Source organism: Myodes glareolus, chromosome 21 (genome assembly GCF_982192425.1).
Source record: "Myodes glareolus chromosome 21, mMyoGla1.1, whole genome shotgun sequence".
NCBI classification, from domain to species: domain Eukaryota; kingdom Metazoa; phylum Chordata; class Mammalia; order Rodentia; family Cricetidae; genus Myodes; species Myodes glareolus.
Genome location: NC_142046.1, coordinates 57375634 through 57384671, shown reverse-complemented (window position 1 = coordinate 57384671; position 9038 = coordinate 57375634). Strand labels below are relative to the sequence as shown.

General features: G+C 44.7%; 1 protein-coding gene across 3 annotated transcripts in view; it reads right to left on the bottom strand.

Moving 5' to 3' along the window:
• Positions 1 to 474: 474 nt before the first annotated feature.
• The window catches only part of Plekha3 (pleckstrin homology domain containing A3), an 18869-nt gene continuing 10305 nt past the window's right edge, over positions 475 to 9038 (bottom strand). For 2 of the 3 annotated variants that reach the window (XM_087900087.1, XM_048425700.3), the window contains 5 exons: positions 8780 to 8916; positions 8161 to 8325; positions 5660 to 5703; positions 3447 to 3562; positions 475 to 1393 (listed from right to left, as the gene is read on the bottom strand). In XM_087900087.1, coding sequence (XP_087756213.1) covers positions 1269 to 1393; positions 3447 to 3562; positions 5660 to 5703; positions 8161 to 8325; positions 8780 to 8916 — 587 coding nt within the window. In that variant the 3' untranslated portion in view covers positions 475 to 1268. Of the gene's footprint in view, positions 1394 to 3345; positions 3563 to 5659; positions 5704 to 8160; positions 8326 to 8779; positions 8917 to 9038 lie in introns of all 3 variants that reach the window. The other variant, XM_087900086.1, reaches the window with a different exon arrangement.

Here is a 9038-nt window from a genome sequence, read left to right as displayed (position 1 = left end):
AAAATAAACACCAATAAGAACACTAAAGGCTTTTAATAAAGACAAGACAGACTATCAATGAGCGTAAAAGATACAATGTATCAGATGATGAATCCGAATGTAAAAACCAGGTATCTATTAAATATGCCTGGCTAATTTAAAAACATGAAGCCAATTTTTGCTAAAGTGCTGTTCATTCAAACTCTGGGCTGAGACCATTACCCCAAAGTGACTTAAAAGAGAAACAAACCCCAGGGCAAACACCGACAATACGTATGACAGGCACTACCAAAAACTGCAAATCGTTCTTTAATTAAATAATGCCATTCTCAAGTGATATAGAACAGTCATCTTGATAGGAATACTTTTTATATAAATATTCATAAATTAAAAATGTCTCTAGATATGCCAAAGAGCCGCAAAGCATACCTTACAACAGCAGCTTAATGCCTCTTTTTTTTTTTTTTTTTTAAGAAAAAAAGCACTAAATTCCTCTTCCACTGAAAGCCATTTATTTCTCTGGTATACATGAACAAGGTCACTGAGACACTTGCCTCTCTTAGAACAATGTAAAGAACAACAATCATATACATTTTAAATCTGGGAGATCATAAACATTAGGACATAATCATCTTTTGATGCAGTAAGAAAATAAATAAATAAAAATTGAACACTGTAACCTGATGTTTGGTATTGACAAATCAAGTGTCAACTTCACATACGAAGGACAACGGAGTCTGGTTATTTTTTTAAGCGTTCAATATGTCACGGTATTTGGGCTAAAGACCTTTAGACTATTATTTGTTTCCTTTTTTGCTTAAAGGAATGTGATCCAATCACCATCAAGCTGCTACAGTAATTGATATGAAGCTGGGGTGAAGTGACCTTCTGGTCCATGGCACAAGTTACATCTATCACATTTCTGTCAAATCAAACTGGCGAGATCTCGTTTATATACTACAATACACACTGAACAAGCTGTCAGTCCCTCACAATTTTTTAGAAAAATATCTACATTTGTCCTTATGGATGTCAAAATGCTACACCATCATTTGTTTTTTTATTAAAAAAAAAGATGCACATTCATACTGTGAAGTTATTAGGAAAATACTCTTACAAGTAAACTATAGAAAGATAAAATACACTTCAAAAGTATGTGGGTTGTTTGTTTACAATATTCTATAAAGTGCAGAGAAATCCTAAGGAGAGGGGACGCTGCCCCAGAACGAGTTTAATTACAGCAACATTTGCATAGCAACACTCAGAGGAGGCTGGACGTGTCCATTTCCTCAGGAGAAGGGTGGAAGAGGTTCTTCAGAATCAGATTGTGTCTTGGCCAGAAGTCTGTTTTCTTCAGGAATGGTTGCTGATGCCAACTCTCCGTTAAATGTGTTTCCTGAACAGTGAAGAGGTCCTGGGAAAAGAGGGAGTGGGAAGTGAGACATCTAAGCAATGCTGTCTCTGGGCCCCGTGAAACATCTCAGGGCTGTAGGAGAGATACCTCCACTAGTTTCCCAATACTTTTTTGCTCAGTTGAACGAGAAACTCACCAAACACCCCACAAGAAGAGTATTGTCACGTAAAAACTTTCGGCTGGGCCAGACTGGGAGATCAGAGGCAGACAACACTCAGGAGGCCCTGGGTTCAAGCCCCATCACAGAATAAATCAGGCATGGTGTGAGTGCCTGTGATCCCAGCAGTCAGGAGGTAGAGGCAGGAAGATCAGGAATTCAGTCAGCCTCCAATGCATAGAGTTCAAGACCAACCTGGGCAACACAATACTGTCTCAAAAAAAAAAGTCAACTGATGATTGCAATATACTTAATACTAATACACTAATATAATACATTAAAATGTAAATTCTCTGCTTTGAACTAAACCATTAAATAGAAAGAAATTTAAGAATGATACTTCTCATCCTGCCAATGCAGAGACTTTATGGTAAACTGAGACATACATATACCTGTGTGAATGTATGTGTGACACGTTTGAAACCCTCCTAACAACTAAGTTTGTGAATGCCTTTGCCTTCTAAATATTTGAAAATGAGTCAAGTAGTAGTGCCTGCCTGTAATCCCAACACTGGGAAGGTAGACGCAGGAGGATCACCAAAAGTTCAAGGGTAGGGTCATCTACATGACAGGTTACAAGTCAGCCAGAGTTATACAGAAGACAAAAATTGGCTAAGGAAATGGTTTAGTGGTCAAGGCTTGCTTCATAAGCAAGAAGAACCAGCTCGCTACTGAAACGAGCCATATTTGTTAGCTCTGAGTTTGATTAGAGGCCCTGACTCAAAAAGAAAGTGAAAGCCCAGCATGGTAGCACCTGCCTTTAATATCCCAGCAGGGAGGCAGAGGCAGGGCAATCTCTGAGTTGGAAGCCAACCTGGTCTACAGAGTGAGTTCAGGGTAGTCAGGGCTACACAGAGAAACCCTGTCTTAAAATATGCTCCCTTCCCCCCAAAAGAAAGGAAGCAATGAGTAATAGAAGATTACCAGCTCAACCTTGCCCCACCCCCACCCAGACACATCAATCCACATATGCTTCACACACAAATACAATATTTCTGAAAGTGGCCAACGGTTTTGTCTGGAACCAGCTGCACTGGCATCCACACGGCATCTTCCTGCCACGGAGCCTGTTTAGGTTGCTAGGCAAGTAAAGAAAAGCTACTGGTTTCCAGTCTATCCAAAGCACCTCCGCTGGCTCCTCCCACTCGATGACATGGCTCTCTGGAGTACCTAACCACCATTTACTGTGTCATTTCCACAGGGTACAGATCCACATTCCACATAACTGACATCCAGTGAACTCTCCAGCGGAGGTAAGGACTCTCAACAGGTGACAGTCCAGTCACTGAGAAGTAAGTGTAAAACGACATTGTGTTCCCTGGAAACCATGGTCCTTGCGATCAAATGAGGTGTATCCTGACACACTGGGAAAGTTTTTGCTCCTTTGAGATCAACACAATCTTAACAGAAACCCCTAGACTCTCCTGAAAGGACATCTGCTGCCCTCAACACTAGGGAGAAAAGTTATAGGGATCAGGGTTGTCATAACCACACAGGTTGCTTTCTTTGGCCATTTTAAGGTAGATAAATAATGTAACATAGCTGTATTTTCTGATTTTCAACTTTTAGTTCCTCTAGAACTCTACCTGCAATTAATGATTTTTCTACGATACTTTAAAATGGAAACACATAGTGGTAATAAAGACATAGTCAATAGAAATGTCTCTAATATAAAATATCTACCAATGATCTTCAGCCCCTCTTAACTGAATAAACAGAGTAACAAAGGTATCGGGGAGAGAACCCATGAGCACCTGTGAGTTGTGGGGGCTTGACGTCCCTCTGAGGAATTCACCTAAAAGTGGTCCAGTGACAGTGTATGTCAGTCCCAGAAACTACAAGAACCTGGGGCAATTTTGCTGAAGTGGCTGAGGAGACAGAAGCTGTGGAACTCACTCTCTGGGTCTTCAGGGGGCGCATCATTACAAGAGTCTGTGTCCGAGTAGGTTCTGCGGCGGCGCTGAGGGAGTCGGTGAAGGGCAGAGGCTGCGTCTCTGATGGAGCAGCTATTCCTGCACATGAAATAAAAAGTGTTAAGTCGTGGGTGTTAAATAATGAAAAAACCGTTTCTTGACCAGGACTTTAAATGGCTTCTCTTCGAGGCCAAGCATGGTGGCGCACACCTATAATCCCAGCACTCTGGAGGCAGAGGCAGGAGGATCTCTGTGAGTTTGAAGCCAGCATGGTCTACAAAGTGAGTTCCAGGATAGCCCAGACTACATAAAGAAACCTTGTCTCAAAAAACCAAGTGAGAAATTCCTCTGAGGCTTAATCCCTTATGTTAGCACCATACCACTCATTTAGAAGGGAAGCATGCGGCCAAGTGAGTCTGCAATTCAGGCAGGAACTCTGAGCCCATGTCCTAACAGAGATATCCTTCTAGGAGGAGGGTCCAGTGAGGCAGCCGACATGTGGGCTGCATATATCTGAGAATTCTCACAGCTTTCACAAATGCATATAGTTAATGTCAACCTTTAACTGATGGAAAGAGCAGACTGAAGGGCGTGCCAGAAAGTTTAGAGATATAAACTCACTGATGGAAAAGACAGAAGATTAAAATAGTGAACTGGAAGCCAGGAAAACAAAACAATAGGAAACTTTTCCCAGGGCTAAGTATGTAGCTTAATTGGTAAGGTGTTTATGTTGCATGCACAAAGCCCTGAGTTTGAACCCCAGCACTGCATAAACCAGGCCTGGCAGCTCAACACCTTCCTCCCAGCACTGAGGATTCGGTAAAGGCAGGAGGATTAGGATTAGGCATGCTGGACTATGCCCAGTTTGAGACCAGCCTGTGCTACATACGACCCTGTTACCAAAACAAAACAAGTTTTTAAAACTCAGAGCTGGAGACATGGCTCTGCAGTTAAGAGCACTGGCTCCGAAAAGGATCCAGTCTAGACCTGCAAGCACAGACGTAAATCACCACCACCTAAGGGTGCTTCAGCTTCTGCTGCACGACAGCTCAACATCACTGCACAACCTTGACACAGCAAAGGGAAATATGATCTAGCCTTCTTATGACTTAATGTCCAAGGTGGGGGAGGATAAAATAGAAACCTTTCTATCATCAAAATGCGTTCGCTGTCAGACGACTTAGCTTCTACCGTTCTGTAAAGCCCAGCTGTGAAGACGCTTTATACCCTGCGGCTGGGTATATAAAAATCACTGGCTGCTTCCTCTGCACAGATCACTCAACAAGGATTATGTAATTGCCAGAGAAAAAGACGAAACAATAGCAAGGCTCAATACTTAATATAGTCAGCGAGAGAAACATGCTGAAGAGAACTAATTTCATCACTTTCCAGGGAACAGAGGAGGGCGAGCCTCGCCACTGAGAAAGCACACCTCGTGACCTGCAGGGCGCCCAATAGCTTGGACACTGGCAGGACCCACCTGGAAGGTGAACTTTTTACAGTATTGATGGGAATATGGTTTCCTTTCTTTCAGAGAGCTCTTTCTCAGGAACAGCCTAGCATGAATACATGACTATAAAGAGCTGAGATAAGAGATGGCTCAGAGGTTAAGAGCACTGGCTGCTCTTCCAAATGTCCTGAGTTCAATTCCCAGCAACCACATGGTGGCTCACAACCATTCGTAATGAAATTTGGTCCCTACTTCTGGCCTGCAGGCATACATGCAGGCAGAATACTGTATACATAATAAATAAATAAATCTTTAAAAAAAAACTGAGATAAAATGTCCTCAGATGTAGACACTTGAATACAAATTTCTCTCTAGCCACTTGATATATTTATTTTTTAAACAAAATCTATTGCTTGGTGGCAAGTCCATTTGTCTGCTCAGCCTTCTTCTCAAAGAAGTAGGACCCATACTTCTTGACATATTTAAAAAACCTAAGAAGCCCTGACAGCCGACATGGCGCCACCTCCAGGTTAATTCTCACAGGTGAGTTTCCTTTCCTTAGCCCTTTCTGAAGCTGGTCCCAGATACAAGAGCTAAGACACACACAGAGAGCTGTTGTGAGAAACAAAGCCAAACCAGGCCTACTCCACAGAGCTGACATCTACAACGGCTGGCCTGGGCCTGAAGAACTTCCCCATGGGAGCGTTATCCAGACAGAATTTAGTCAGAAGAAATGGTTAATCTACCTCTCTGAACTGCAGGAACCAGGATGGCTGGCGGAACGCTTCATCTAGAAATATAAGAGAGAAGAAAAGACAGCTTAATGTTTAGTCAAAGAGAGTAACACACCTCCAATTTATTGTCATAATTAACATAAATGGATTCAGAGAAGCAGATGCTTGGAAAAGACACTTACCTTTTCCAGACAAGCGACAATCTGAACATGTCAAACTTTCCCCAAATAACTATTAACTGAAAAATTCTCAAGACGTACCAAAAAATACTAAGCTTCTAATTATTTATGTGTGTTACATAATGGTAAAGTATAAATAATAGTATGTGTAGAACTAATCTAAGTCATTTTTAGTAATAAAAGGAGTATCTAGCAAACCAGAAAACAGTCTGAATCACTGTCTTTTTTTCCACACTGTAGAGGGCACGAGCAGAACCTGCCAGCAAAGCTTCTCCCAGGCAGCTTCCACACGGATGTGTATCAGGACAGTTTTCACAGAAAGCGACATTAGTGCATCGAGTCTTTAAAGGACTCAGAAAACCCGAAACCTCGAATAGGCTTCTAAAGCATTTGTTTAAACAACGGAAGGGCTAAGGATGGAGGCTCAGTGATGTTCGCCCACCACACACGGGTAAGTCCAAGTCTCGAAACTCTAAAATAGAATGACGCCATGTTTAAAGGGGCAAACATCTGCTTCAGCAGGATGACAATAAATACAGTCAACACAAAACATAATTTAGGAGATCCAACTTGCCCGCCAGAAAGGAGAGGGCAATGTAAGTCCAACGGTTATTTCAGCTTAATGAGGTGACAGAGAAGCTGTCCATGCTAAAGACATGCTTTATATACACGGGCCCACACCTAACCTGCTGTATGAATGCCTTCTGAACGGGCAACTTTGGCTGCCAGCTGCCAAGTCCCAGTTGAAATGACAACATGTTTCTCGTCCAAAGGCTCCAAGGATGGCCTAAGATGCAGCTGGACACTGACGCTCCCTTTCAGTCCCTTCCCTTAGAACTGGTCACCCTCCCAGGGACTGGGGGGACGGCTCAGCAGCCCCTGTGAATGCAGCTTCACAGACAGGACCCGAGTTTGCTTCCGAGAGCCCACACCGAGTACCTCACACCCACCTGTCACCCAGCTCCCAGGGGCTCTGACATCCTACTTCTGGCCCCTCCAGTATGCTCAGCATAAAAGAGACATCCTAGCAAAGGTTCCCTGCTAGACGGAGACAGAAAAACCTCATCCAAAGTCAACAGAAACTTCCCCAGTTCATCTGACCAAGATACTTTACGGACACTAGGAGTCCAACGTTCATCGATGAACACGAGACTTAAACGGAAAATGCTGGGGTGGGTGGGAGAACACAGGAGTGAGCTGGGCCCTCTTCTCACACGTGATCAGCCAGTACCGGGGAACACACAGTCAGGGGCACGCCTCCTCCCACGCACAGGCTCCTAAGCCTTCTTCAAGGAGCCTTACCTCACCGCAGGCTCTTCACCGTGTGCCAGCGCAGACTTAGTAGCAGGAAAAGCACAGGGAGCTCACCATCCCCAGCTAAGAGTTCTCGGGGTGCAGACTGATTAAGACATGGACATGAAGCACCTACCACTAAGCGGCTCAGCTCCTTCACAGCGACCTTCTGACACAGAAGACATTTCACGGAGGAAGGGCCAGGGCAGTTCAGGCACTTGTCTACTCAGAGAATCAAATACAAGCCGACCGGAGAACAGCTCCCACTGGAGGTGTCGAGCGTGGCTTGACAGTACCCTCCGGAGAGTCAAACATCACTCTACAACAAGGCTTTCATTAAGCAGACACGAGTGCCTCGCCTCCTCTGTGACAACACACACCGCACTGTACACAACACTTCCTGGACCCACAAGAGTGGCGGGGCAGGCCATCCCCAGGCCCTTCACAGTGGAGAGACCACGGCATCACTGTACGCGCTGAGTTCCTCAGCTGAGAGGACCCACTACTCACACAGACAAAAGCAGTGCAACCTGTGGACTACACTCCCCCTCCCCGCCCCCACCAACACTTCCCATTCCCACCCTTACGAAGAAAAGAAAAAAGAGTCAGGTGACAATGGAAGAGAGGCTGAGACTGTGCTTTGTTGGTAAAGTGCCTGCCACTAAAGATTTGAGTTCACATCATCAGCCCTCAAATAAAAGTCACACATGATAGTGGACACCTGCATCATATACAAGGAAGGCGGATTGCAGGGGTGGAGGACGCCTGCACCACACACAGGGAAGGCGGATTGCAGGCGTGGTGATATATATCCACAACCAACTACAGGGAAGGCTGACTGAGGCCCAGAGCTCAGCAGTCTAGACTACTGATGAGCTTCAGGTTCAGTTAGAGACCCTGTCTCAAAAACGAAGCTAGAAAGAGAGCAACAGGACATACCTGACAACGAACTCCAATCTACATACGTGTGCACCATCCCCACCCCCACCACAAAATAATTCATTTATATATACTCCTAGAAGAAAAACAAGAAGTTCCCACCATCTGAACAGGAGAAGGCGACACAGGCGAAACCAAGGGGTCCGGATGAGGCAGCTGAAACATCTCGGGCTTAAACTTGGCATTTGCTATCTTCACACAATCCTCAAGGGTGGTGATGAATGTATTACAGGTGGCACTGAGCAAGGAAGAGGCTTCATTCATGTTCTGAAAAATGACAAATAAAGACACTGAGAAGACTCATACTCAACCATGAAATCAGGCACATCCTGAGAATCAAGTGAGAAAATCAATGAAAGCTAAGACTCATGACTAAAAGAGAAAACAAACAAACCCGAAGTTATCTACGGTACTGGCGCAACTGGCCCAGAGACCATAGACCAGAATGCTTCTGCCCGAACCTCATCTCCAAGCCTCTGAGTGGCTGCAGACACAGGCCTTGACTCCCTGGAGACCAGAGCTGCTTGGATGCTCGCCTCTAGCACAGAGACGGAATTCGGAAAGCCCCGCAGAGCTTACAGCAGGAAGCTCCGCCCAGCTGGGAGCAACTCAGTGATGATGTTTCTGTCATCCTATGGAGTGGCTCAGGATGCCCCCCTGGGGGGGGGGGGCAGTACACAGCGCAGCCTGATCCCAAGCAAATGGGCCCTTTTTGCAGTACCTCTACGCTGGGAGATGAGCGACTCTCGTCACGGTGAACAAATTCCTGGATGGTATGAACCTGCTGCATTAGGAGGTCACAGTAGAGGCGAAGTTCGGACATTTTGGTTTTCAGAGATTCACTGGTCTCACTTATTTCTGAAAGGAACATGTGTAAATCTCCAATGAGGTCATTTTCATATTCTTTGGTAATATAACACAACAAATGTTTTAAAAGCAGGCAACGGAGGCTAAGGAAATGGCTCAGTCAACAATATGTT